The following is a 13,396-nucleotide window of genomic DNA, read 5'->3' as shown; positions in this document are numbered from 1 at the left end:
CCAATCACGATAAACCCTTACTTGCACCAATCACGATAAACCCTTACCTGCACCAATCACGATAAACCCCTACCTGCATCCACCTATCACCATCCCAACTACCCTTCCCTCTGCACCCCCCACCCTCCCTCTATTTATTTCTGCGTTCCCCTCCCCCTCCCCAGTCCTGATGAAAACATTGACTTTCCTGCTCCTCTGATGCTGTCTGACCTGCTGTGCTTTTCCAGCTTCATACCTATAGACTCTGGCTTCCAGCATCCACAGTCCTTATTGTCTCCAATGTGAGGAGTGTTTCTCCACAATGATTACAGAGATAGTAGGAACTGCCAATGCTGGAGAATCTGAGATAACAAGGTGTAGAGCTGGATGAACACAGCAGGCCTGCTGCTCTGATGCTGCTTGGCCTGCTGTGTTCATCCAGCTCTACACCTTGTTATCTCCACAATGGTGCCTTTCATAGAGATTCCTAAGGCATTGCTTCTTAATTCAGTTTTGATGATCTGGAACATGCTGCCTGAAGAGGAAGTGGAAACAGAATCAATGGTGATTTTTAAACTAGATTTGGATTTTATTTGAAAAAGAAAAATTAGTAGGGCAATGGGGGAGAAAGCAAAGGATTATGATTAGTCGTATGGCTCTTTTAGAGGACTAGTACAGGCATGGTGGGCTGAACAGCCTTCTCAGTGTTGAAATATTCTATTTCTATGTGATATACAACTTTAACAAGGTGAAAAGACGAGCAGATAAAACTTCAGCTTTTGAAAAAAAAATGCGGTATGGTGACATTGAAATCAAACTAAGCAGGTCACTGTGAAAACTGCAACTGTTCAATTGTCAGAGTGTATGGCTTGCTATAGCCCTCGACTCTATTTTGAAGCCATTGCTGTCCAATTTCAGAGGTCACCAGGCCTTTATTCATTAGAGTTTAGCAGAACGAGGGCCAAACTTATTGAAACATACAAAATTCTGAATGGGGACTTGATAGGGCAAATATTGAAAAGATGTTTCCTCTGGTGGGGGATCTTGAAATATCTTTTCACCTTCCTCTACCTCACAGGGGCCAGCATGACTAATAGTGACATGCACTATCCCACTAAGCTTACTTCAAAGGTATACAACTTCATCCTGCAGGTACAGCCCCATCACTGGCCACCATGAGTGGAGATGTTGCTGAGACAGCTCGGCTACTTGTGCTCTCTTTGAGGCAGCAGCTCTTGGTGATGGACCATCATCTGGAATAAGACGGTAATCTTAATGGCAGCCACTTAATGCAGCCCTTCTACCTGCCAGTGTGGTGTCTCTCCCAGGTTTTGGTCACCACAGTGGGATCACGGCTGCTTCTGCAAAATTCTGTCTTGATTTCAACACAGTGCGGAATCAAAGTTGCAAGACTTATATGAACTAATTTCCTCTCATCTGTTCCAGTTCATATCAACACACAAAAATGTGAGTTAAATCCTCACAAAATTAATACCTTAGGCTTGTTCCTGAGACTGAATGAAGTTTCCTTTGATTTTCACCTGTTCAATTGTTACTCCGAAGCCAGCTTCATCCTGAATTCGTTGCTCATCTTCCATTCTCTCTCTCTTCCAAAGGTGAAAATGCTTCTCACTCGAGAGTTTCACAAAAGCATGATGAGCAGGTGGGCTGGCCTTGATATTGTCTGCGTCAGGCTGGAGCACCTCCGAGACGTGGCTGAGCTGTGCACTTTGGAGGCCAAGGTAAGCACACCTCATTTCTTACTATCTGAGTGAGTTATAAGCCCAACTGCGAAGCCTCTTTTAGGGATGTCCACCTTGAAGAAGTTATCCTCCTCCCTCTGGAAAGACCTCAGTGGATCTCTCTCCCACTGCAATCCTCTGGTAATCTCTTCGGCCCTGAAACTCTTCACTTCTCCAGTCCCAACCCTCCTCTGTCTATTTATTTCTGAGCTCCCTATCCCCTCCCCATTTCTGAAGAAGGGTCCCAAGCCGAAACATCAACTTTCCTGCTCCTCAGATGCTGCCTGGCTCGCTGTGTTCCTCCAGCTCCACACTGTGTTATCTATGGTGTCTCATGATACCTCTCAACCACGCTGCTAATTTTTTCTCACGTTGTTGATCCAATCCACTCTTGAACTTATTATTAGTCAGACCCCCACAGTCTCCCATAATAATTCATTCCTTACCTTCACTATCTTTTACAATTGGCTGTTAAATCTAAGCTATGCTTTCACCCTCCCTGAATCAACTGCAGGTCAGCACATTATTGGGATTTTTTTAATATCTTGTCTGGAATAGAAATGTTTCTAAACAGAGGTGACTATTTCAAACTTACCAGGTAACCTTTCTTGGCTTGCCATGGAGAGCAACCATTAGACACAGGTAACTAGTGGTTCTTATGTCTTTATCACTTTTCATTTTAGGATATTCTCTCAGGGGAGCTCTACTGTTTTGGAGACTACCAGCTGATTGGGCATGGAACCATGGGACAATTGTATGGGGCTCCATATTTAACAACTCAAAAGATGCTTCCTCTTCTCAAACAGTTAATAGGCCTGTTAGAGACCAACAAGAATATCATTCTATCTCCAGATACTTTGAATCTTGTAACATGCCATGGTAAGCATTGGATTTTTTCCCACTTCTATTGGTTTGCCATCTCTTCACCTTCTGTGGTTAAATATTAAATGTTCTTGGTGGTATGAATATGTAATTTATCCAATATGGTTTTCGAACTCCATTTATCCCATGTCCATGTATTGCTTTATCTTATATCATCACTCAGGCTGAATATGCCACTTCTCTCCACTCCATGATCCAGTCTCCGTGCAACTAATCTGGTGCCATTCTTGCAACTGATACCATCAAAGTGCATTCTGTTAGCGCAGAGCCATCATGTACAATGTGGAAGTCTAAATTCAAGCTTGTTGATAGCCTTAACAGATGTGAGCATTCCCTCCATGGTTTGTGTCATCTTGTGTTCAGAGCAAAAGAATGATTTAAAGCAAAGGCTTGGCAGACACAAAAGTACCTTATTATGTGGTGCCTTTAACTTAAAGACAATGTTATGAGAGCCAATCCGCAGTGTGACATGTGATAAATGTGAAGTCGGCCTAGAGGAAGGGAGTATAAGGCTGAGGGCATGTCACCGAGAGAGTACTGACCGGAAAAAGAAACAAAAGCAGAACTCAACCAATCTGAATAAATCAGCCTCCCTGAGCCAGAGGTATATTTGAAGAGCAATGTGGGAATTTTGTATCATTGTGTTTCTGTTATATTGACTCAATGATAGATCTTTTCAATCTTGCAGAGAAAGACAGGGCCAAGCTATTATCCCAATCTCCACTTATTAAGCTCCTGAAGGAAATCAATGAGCAACTGAAAACAAATCTAAAAACAGAAGAGCTTTGGCTGGAGAATGACCATCAACAGAACACAACTCAAACTGAGGCCAAATACCAAGGTACATTGACTTAATAAATGATTCCAGTTATGAATGTTTCCCCTAATCAAAAAGAAATCAATCCTTGGCCTTGTAATGCATTGCTGTTTATTTTGTTCACTCATTAAAAGCTTCTCTAATGTCAACAAATTGCTATTCACCTCTGACAACTATCTCTCTGAGATTGTTTGCACATTTTTACAAGTAATCACCATATCTTCAGAAATACCTACAAGTATAGTGAAACTACAGTGCTCAACTGGAATATTGCTTGCGCAAACTAAAAATGTTAATCTTGAACTGGAGTACTTTCAGATGAAATAAATTTTTGGGAATCATACTTATGTCAATTGAGATCAGATATTGTTTAGTTCCAGAAGCGGACAGACCATACATAGATATTACAGATGCCCAGTGGACGTGTGAAGGAAAGCTTGTGCCAGTCTCCCTTGAGACAATTTCAGTGCCTGAGCTGGTTGTCTATCGGTTTGGAATCTTTATGGCCCAGCTAGTGAAGAAATCAATAAATGTAAGAGCTTCTGATATACTTTTTTTTTTAACTCTAAAATCTTTCCTTCCCTATAAGATCTCACGTATGAAACGTTTTCATCTTCCTCACTCTTCGTTTTTAGTTGATGATGGGTTTTCCTTCATTGTAACAGGGAAAGCTAACAGGGGATTTAATAATGATTTTCAAAATAATGAAAGGGACAAACGCTGAGAGATTGAGAGATCTGTTATGATCCCAGCGAATATTATTACTGGACAAGTCAGATCCCACACTGAAATCTGGCTTGATAGATCATATTTTGTTGTTTTGTTTTAATGAGGTGATTGTTCATTGCAACACAAGCACAAATGTTACAGATTTGGTTTTAACAATAATACAGAAGTTTATTATCCAAAATAAATGAAGCTAAAATAGAATAAGCCAAACCATTTACATATAACACAAGTTTAAAGATTTCAAAACACACAGTAAACTACAATTCCATTAATCCCAAGAACATTTATTTACATTACTCACACCATACAGAATTTCCTTCTCTACCAATTCTGTAAGACTTTTAATAAATGTGGTTTCACTTCCCAACTGGAGGATTTGATAGCCCTTTCTTAGAACTTCATACAAATAAGCTTAGACTTTCTTTGCTTCAAATAACCCCTTCAGGTTTGTAACTAAACATTTCTGGTCTGAAATGTTTAAACTAAATTTCTTACACTGAGATAACCAACTTCTAAACAGTTCTAAACTACATCCCTTTCTTAGGAGCAACTATTCTATAGCCCAGATTTCTGCAAAACCTGTTAAACTGAAACCCAAAAGCTTTTTTTTTTCCAGGTTATGAATTTTTCCTGAAGCAAAAGAAAAAAAATCAATCCCTAGCCTTCTAGTGCACAAATGTTTACTTTGTTCATTGATTAAACTCTTCAAATGTAAACAAATTCCTGTTAGCCTCCAAGAACTATTTCTCTCAGACAGTATATTTTCCCACAAGTAATCACCATAGCTTCAGAAATAGCTACAAGTTAATCATTAAATCCCTTCAGGCACATCATCTAAAACCCACATGCTACTAGTTCAAAATCCAAACTTTAAATTAAATAAATCACATTCTTTTCTTTACAGATTGTTTACATTTGTTGAGAATCAGTAACAATGTGGCATAGACTGAGGTTATCAACAGAAGAACAAAAGGGGAGTTCAAAATATTTTTATGTACGTGAATATAAAATGGAATGCATTACAAGTTACTATTGAAATAGAGCCTATAGCATCATTGCTAAGTGAAATATGATAGTTGAAAAGGAAGAATATATAAGAACATTTAGATAAAATTGGTAAATGGAATTAGAATAGATAGTTCCAGTTAAAAAGTTAAGATTGGCCAATACTGTGGTATGTGACGGCTACATGTTCTTTTTCATATTACTGTATGGTTCTTTTAAATTTAACCTTGGCATTGTTTAAGTCTTGTTTGCTGAGTTAGTGTCATTTTTTATAGTTAAGACCTGTGTAAGCGCCAGGCGCCACAGTCCTTACAAACAAAAGCTCCATGCATAAGTATGAGAAAGGATCCATTTAGTAACAGTTAATAATAGCAATGATAAACAATACCAAAACAATATTTCATACTTGACCTTGCGCTTTTCTCAAACCTTTTCTTACTTTTTAGAAAACCTTAGCTTTGTTATTTATGCTAACATCAACCCCCAACCACCAGCTCCACTCTACTGTGGTTAAAAGAACCACAACTCCCTCTTTTATTCAGAGAATGTGGGGATCATTGATCAGGATAGTATGATAGGATGTTGGTTTTATACCCTGTCTGATTTTATACCCTATTGAACAGTGGGACAATGCTAGATGGCATCCTAAACCAAGGGCAAACGAATCTCACTGGCTTTCTGTCTGGCACTTTAAGTTAAATTTGCTGTAATCATCGCTAACTGTTACTCTGATGGAAGAATAATGTGTTCACGTTTCTCTAAAGGCTCCAGAGGTCAATATGCTTCTCGCCTCAAGTTTGCCGACCAACAATTATACGCACAATGCTTTCCGCAATTCCTTTTTTTATCAGGTATGTACCTCAGTGGAACTTATCCCTCTATCAACAGGAATTGAGAAGGGGTGAAAAACTCATCCCATCCCTTACAAAGTCAATAGTGTCAGTGGTCAGACTAGGGTGAGCTAGGGACAGGGACCTGCTGTGCTGGGGACTCCCATTTGGTGGTTCGGAGATGTCTGAGATGAGATGTACCTGCCTCCAGGTGGGCAACAGTGTACAGGGTGGGGGTGGAGGGTTGGGAGTGGAGGGGGGTTAATGGAGTCAAGGATGGTGGGGTACAGCAGGGTGGAAAAAGATCTGTGCACGGGATGAGTATTGATCCACAACAAAAAGGCATGTTTCTGAAGCTTGTGTCATTTATGGGGATAAAAGGTATAATTTCAGGTCTTGGGAAGCATTCAATTAAATCCTGTTCAGTAATGACCAGGTAGTAGAGACTTTGGCAGCATTGTGTGTGTGGGTGGGCACTGGAGATGTGCCCATTGTTTCGCTGGCACCCACAGGTCCCTTTGGAGTTCCTTCCAGCTGACCTCAAAAGCTCCTGGTGAGATCAGTACCACAAGAAACGGGAAGATAAAATTCAGCTGTGGCCATTGGAATCATGAGCCACAACTTTCCAGTCCGTATTAAATATAAGCAACATGTTTCAGGGAAAAACACAAAAGTAGTATTTCTTTGGCTAAATTAAAAAAAAATACAGCTATCTGACACAAAACTGTGTGGTAAAACTCCTTAATGATTAAATTTGCAGTTGAGGAAAATCTCTATACAATAGTAAAGATGCCCTCTTGTGGTACAGCGGTAGGACTGAGAGACCTGGGTTCAAGTCTCACCTGTTCCAGTGCTGTCTAACAATGACACTGAATAAGCTGATTAGAAAAATGTGTTAAGTACAATAGCAAAGATTCTCTGACAAGCAAATTTACAATACTTAACATTCTTCTCAATGGATATAACATACTTCTGGCCAGTTTTAGTACAGTCCTAAAACCTGATTTCGATCTAACATGAATAAATCAGTCCAATCTTCCTTTATTGTTGGTATGGGTACTATATGAACTACATATTGATCCTAGTACAGCTCATGATGATCTAGCGGGCAGACTTACCTACAATTGACCTGTCACACAGATTGTCTGTAAGGTGTAAGGTGTAAGGGAATACTCAGATTGATGCAGCAGCAAAAGGTCCTCCAAGGCCTATCTTAAAGTAATATTGAATTGTTCTTCCAGTGCCAGCTAAATAGAAATTTAGCTTCAATCAGGCTAGCCTTGCTTATTAGAAAGTACAGGCAGAAGGAAAATAAATGCTCCATTCTTAATTTCATAACCCCAATGTAGCATCAAAGCCTATGAAGTGTTCTTCAAAACTTCTTCTTTCAGCATTCTCAGAAAACATTATTCATACGAAGACAACAGCTAGCATCAGTGGGTACCTTCTACCTCCTCCTGGTCCACTGTTTGTCTCACCTTGCCGCAGATGAGCTCAGCGATGACTCCAATCCTCTGTTCCTTCAGCTCTTTCACCAGGTAATGTTGGAGGAAAGGGGAGCAGGGGAGCCAGTAACATGGCACTAATGTCACTGTATTAGTAATCCAGAGCTCCAGTCTAATGTATTAGGGAACACAGGTTTGAATCCCATGTCAGCAGATGTTAAGATATTGAATTTAATTTTAAAGATCTGTGGGATGACCACATGGAGGCTGCTATCCTATCACTAATTCACCCTTTATTTACATGAACAGTACATACACTCTGACCAGCTAGTTCAGAGCCAATCCCTAGAATGAGGAGAACCCCTGAGACTCATGTTTATATCTATCAGCCAAAGCTCCCTGATTGGCCATGGTTAATAGCCCCAATTAGGGATCTCATGCTCAACAAGATCCACCCGGCTAACCTTGTCCCAATCAAAAGTTGGCCTGATAGCAACTATGTAACTATCATTGTTTAAAAAATTCTGGTTTACTAATCTCTTTTATGGAAGGAAATCTACTGTCATTACTTGGTCTTGTCTACATGTGACTCCAGATCCACAATAATGTGGTTGATACTTACCTCCTTCTGAAATGACTGAACAAATCCTTAGTGCATGGGGAAACAGGAATTGGTAATGAATGCAATCCAGCCAGAAATGCCCAAATCTCATGAACAGGTAAAGAAATAGAATCATACAGTATTATAGTAACGCCTTGAGGGGTGATGATGGCACAGTGGTGATGTCATTGCACTAGTAATCCAGATGCCAAGGCTATTGCTATGGAGACACTGGTTTAAATTCCACCATGCTGGCTGCTGGAATTTAATTTCAATTAGTGACTAGGATTCTAAGCTATCAAAAATTGTTATTTGAAGAAAACCTCATTTGATTCACTAATATAATTAATGGATGGAAATCTACCATCTTTGTCTGATCTTGCATACATGTGAATCCAAACCCACAGCAACCCAACAAGAGAAAACATTAATAGTTGGAAATATCATAGAATCCCTACAGTGTGGAAACAGTCCCTTCGGCCCAACAAGTCCACACTGACCCTCAGAGCATCCCACCTCCTATAACCCACCTAATCTAGGCATCCCTGAACACTATAGGCAATTTAGCATGGCCAATTCACCTAGCCTGCACATCTTTGGACTGTGGGAGGAAACTAGAGCACCCAGAGAATATCCACGCAGATAAGGGGAGAATACGCAAACTCCACACAGTCACCCAAGGGTGGAATTGAACCCAGGTCTCTGGTGCTGTGAGGCAGCACTGCTAACCACTGAGCCACCGTGCCTCCCTTCAGAAATGTTCATACTGGAGATCCATTTTGAAGTTTACAAGGCGAGTTGGAATGGAAATGTGTCATTCACAAGTTTTTACTGGTTTTCTACCGGGGAATGTGGTTGACTCTTAACTGGCCTCTGAAAATGGCCTAGCCAGCCCCTCAATTCGAGTGCAATGATACCTACGTTCTGAAAAAATAAAGATTGCACAGTATAAGGCCATCACTTTATTCATTGGTGCATTCTACCCAAGCAGGCAAATCTGAAATCAAATGCCTCTTGTGTTCTAATCTCAGGCGTTGAAGACCTTGTTCAAAGATATGTTCTTCACCAGATTTCAGATTCTTCCTCCTATAAATGCATGTGAGCCAAGGGCCTCTACATCCAGTAAACTATTCCAAAAGGAATTCCACTCAGAAATCTATACTGATGCAATTTCTGATTTACTGAATATCGATATGAAGGACTCAACAACATTGACATTGCTTACAGAGGTATTGGTTGTTGATTTTTTTCCCAAAGTATATTGAAGAATACATTGTTAGTTTGACTATTTCCTTGGTTTAAAGAAATTCTGCGCTCCCTTATTGCCTAAAGCACTCAGAGCAAGAAACTAAAGACTTGCAACCTGCTGCACCTAGAATCATCCTAGAGTTATTTTCATTTGATGAAGTGCTTTGAAGTGCAATGACTGTTTGAGTGTTAAATATTTTGCACATAGCAAGAACCTACAAAGACCCAATAACGTGATAAATGAACGGTTCTTCTGTGATTGGTGTAACTGATTGTATGTTAAATATGTGCCTTCAGAGCACTTGAATTCCAAGAATTTCAGACATCATCACGTAAGTGGAGAGGGTGAGGCAACCAAAAATGGCAAATATGCACAAGAAAGCTCATTGAGGGAGTTTGTAAATTCATCTGAAGACATCCAATTTGGATTCATATTTATGAACCTTCACTGAGAACATGGTCTTGCTAAATGGACCGATGTGTGTATTTTTCAGCAATTACAACAGCACACAGAAGCTAGAAACAACAAGACAACTGGGGCCCCAATGAAAGGCCAACGAGCTGACAAAATAAAGGGATGTCTGCAGGGCCAGAGTGAAGAACAGAATGACAATGGGTAAGGGGTCAATGCACTCACTAACACGTGCATCCTATTACTTCAGAGCTGCATACATCTGATGAAATATCTGGATAAATTGTTCAATGATTAAAATTAAACTATATCGATAAGTACTCAGTATTTTCTTCATTCAGAGTACATTCTTACACTAAATCATTTTGAACAATGTGAACACAGTTTATTACAGAAAAGCCCTATATCTTATCATACTTTGGTGTACCCCTGTCTCACACTGTATTGATACTTAATAAGCCACCATTGGAACAAGGAATTCATCTTAAAAGATCTTAGAACATTCAATGTCCCTTTCTAAAGTGATTTATAGCTTTTAGTTTTTTTTTAGATCTAACTTAGATCAGGTGTATCTTTCCAGTCTGAGTTCATGCTAGTCAATTTCACAAATAGTTAAAGATTTGGGTTTGTAAGATGAACAAATAAGAAGCTGCCTGACAATGTCCTCCAATTAGCCTGCTTAATTTTAATAACTCTCAGATGTGTTATAAACATCCCAGATATTTTAAGACTCCAGGACTTTTCTCCACAGAAAATAAGAGATTAGAGTTCATTTCTGTTGTAACAAAAATAAGCTTCCTGAAACAATTTACTAATTTTACAACGTCTTAAAAGAAATGAACAATGAATACACTTAATGCAGGGAAGTATAATGCTGTGCCAAACATTACCAAAATATGTAATGCCAAATCTAACAGAATCCAGTCTGATGTTATTTTCACAAAAGCAAGATACTGTGGAAGCTAGAAAGCTGAAATAAAAACATACAGTGCTGCAGCATCTGTGGAGAGAGAAACAACATTACATTTTGTGTCCAGTATGACTTTTCTTCAGAACGGGTATCTTCAACATGGTATCTTCAGCAGTCTGAAGAACTGCACTTTCTGATGTTACTTATAATGATTCAAGAATACCTAGGAATATCTTAGTATAACCAAGAATAAAATATCTCACAATATCCATCAAAATTTAAAGTTGTTTTATCTCAACACACTGGATTTGTAAGAAATGTTTTCCACTAGGGGAAAATATCTTCTGAGGAGTGGTAAATGAAATCCTCTAATGAGTATGAAGTTGTGAGATTTACATTTTCAATGTTTATATTCCTTTCATCTCTCCCGTATTTGTTCAATCTTAAACAAACTCTTCATTGAACATTGATCAGTAAAGATGTTTTATTTCTTTGCCTTTATTAGTATTACCTCATGCTGGTTGCTAATAGTATTCATTTGATAAGGATTTTTGCCATTCTTACCAGTTGGATGGTTCTAGTATTTGTTCTGTAATTAACATTTTATGTGCATGCCCAGGTTGTCGACGTTTCTCTTTTTAGACTTTCTCTTAGTGATTAAACTTTTGTTTTTACTTTTTCATTATCTATGCTGAACATTAAATTAAATAATAGCATAAATGTGCCATGTTTGGCATATTATTTTCTGCTATCTGCAATAGAATTTATCATTTTTAAATCCTAAATGTATTTTTATCTTTAAACATTTTTAAACATCTATGTGTGTCCTAGCTAATTAGTTATACTTAATACTCCAAAAGACCTATATTTCTAACCAGTTATCATTACACCTTTCATCCAAAGCCATTACTACAACATTTTTCCTTTTTCTATGATAAATGCTGTTTTATTAGGACATCACTTGGAATTGCACTAATCTTCTTTACCAACAAAACTGTTGGAAGGGCAATATTTTCATGTCTCTCAATGAACATCTGGCCCACTGTAAGAGTTGTAACTCAGGAGGCCCAAATGGATACTAAACACATCATCACAACCCTTAAGTTACCTGGTGGAAAACGAGCCTACCAGGGAAAATATTCAACCTGCTGCTGCAGCCGGTGCCCCTTACTGAGCCCACCACCTATCCATGTCCACAAAGTGAAGTGTTAGATAGAGATCCAGTTAGCCTCCTCAGCCAGCTGTAGCATGGTACCAAGGCAAAGAAGAGCAGGGTAACAGCCTCCAGTGCCTTGGCCTCTTTGGTGCCCTCAACATCTTTAAAAACAGAATATCCTGTCATTGACTTGTTGCCATATGTGGGAAATTGCTGTGTGCATATTTGCTGCTGCACTTTCTACGACAGTGACTGCTTTGAGATGCCACAGATTGTGAAAATCACAGAAAAATGCAAGTCTTTCTACTTATCTTCATACTGACAGCAAATTGTAACAGCAATTTTAAGCACACAAGCTTGTCAGAAATTTCCTTTCTGTTACCTTGCCGGAAATGTAGGGGATAAAGTAATTCAGTCAAACACATTAAGAATTTGTATAGTGGAATTCAGTGACAGCAATATGGGGCTCATAAGATGATGATGATATAAAATGTTAAACAGCAAGAATGGCTAAGATTGAACTATTGACAGGCACGGAGAGGAGTTATCTTTTAGATCTTGCCAAACGTTGCTGTTTTGAATAATTGGGCCATAGTGACAGTGTAATTAAAAATCTGTCTCATTCTGAAGGGTTCTCTCTGGTTTACATCAGCCAGCGTTTTATTGTGGAGCTTTCACAATGTACAGGTCATGATTCCAAAATAGCCAAAACCATGAGGCAATAACTAAACATAGTTCTTGGGGCTGAAGGGATGAAAGGCGATGGGCAGAAAGCAGGAACAGGGGACAGGGTCAGATGAACAGTCATGATCATATTGAATGGTCGAGAAGTCTCGAAAGGCCAAATGGCCTACTCCTTCTCCTATGTTTCTGTGAGGTTCATGAACTAAAAATGAAATGTATTGCAGCTGTAAAATTAAACTCTTATATGTTCATGCAGAATTTTCTTCGAATCCAAATCAGAACTGGATCTGGAAGATATTGAAGAGAAGATAGATAATATAACCATGGAGCTGTCTGCTATCTTTGAGGCGGAGCGCAAGGTACAATGGAGCACGGTGTCTGTCTCCAAGAAAAGAGCCGCCTTAAAGGAAATTGAAGAATTGGAAGCAGAATTAGATAGCAAGAAAAAATGAACTCTTTCCAACTATCCTACTGTTGCCCTACTGCACTTGGTAAAATCATGTCATACATTCATGAGCAAAATTTGGCAGGGCTCCAGGGAAGAGCATTGAACTGAGACTAGAGTCATACATGGCTGGCTCAGTGGTCAGCACTGCTGCCTCACAGTGCCAGGGATCTGGGTTTAATTCCAGCCTTGACTGTTTTCACATTCTCCCCATGTCTGCATGGGTAACTCTGGATGCTCTGGTTTCATCCCACTGTCCAAAGATGTGCAGCGTAGATGGGTTGGCCATGGTGGATTGGGTGGGGGCTGCTGGGTATAGGTGGGATGCTCTTCAAGAGGGCTGGTGCAGACTCGATGAGCTGAATGGCCTCTTTACACACTAGGGATTCTACGATTCTGTGATACAGTCATAGAGATCTATAGCATAGGAAAAAGGCCCTTCAGTGCATTGTGTCATGCTGGTCAAAAAACAACAACCAGAATATTCTAAGATAACAAGGTGTAGAGCTGG

At 39.4% G+C, this 13,396-nt stretch overlaps 1 protein-coding gene across 1 annotated transcript in view; it reads left to right on the top strand.

Moving 5' to 3' along the window:
- si:dkey-103g5.4 overlaps positions 1–13,090 on the top strand; it is a 16,793-nt gene extending 3,703 nt beyond the window's left edge. Inside the window, exons 4-12 of the mRNA XM_048615602.1 lie at positions 1,596–1,721; positions 2,405–2,600; positions 3,292–3,444; positions 3,795–3,952; positions 5,919–6,005; positions 7,376–7,522; positions 9,062–9,259; positions 9,773–9,894; positions 12,697–13,090. Of these exons, the coding sequence (XP_048471559.1) occupies positions 1,596–1,721; positions 2,405–2,600; positions 3,292–3,444; positions 3,795–3,952; positions 5,919–6,005; positions 7,376–7,522; positions 9,062–9,259; positions 9,773–9,894; positions 12,697–12,892 (1,383 nt within the window). The 3' untranslated portion in view covers positions 12,893–13,090. The remainder of the gene's footprint in view (positions 1–1,595; positions 1,722–2,404; positions 2,601–3,291; positions 3,445–3,794; positions 3,953–5,918; positions 6,006–7,375; positions 7,523–9,061; positions 9,260–9,772; positions 9,895–12,696) is intronic.
- Positions 13,091–13,396: the final 306 nt, after the last annotated feature.

The sequence above is a fragment of the Rhincodon typus genome, chromosome 32 (assembly GCF_021869965.1).
Source record: "Rhincodon typus isolate 14 chromosome 32, sRhiTyp1.1, whole genome shotgun sequence".
In the NCBI taxonomy this organism is placed as follows: Eukaryota; Metazoa; Chordata; class Chondrichthyes; order Orectolobiformes; family Rhincodontidae; genus Rhincodon; species Rhincodon typus.
Note: the sequence above shows the minus strand (reverse complement) of the source record. Positions and strands in the feature narration are given on the sequence as shown.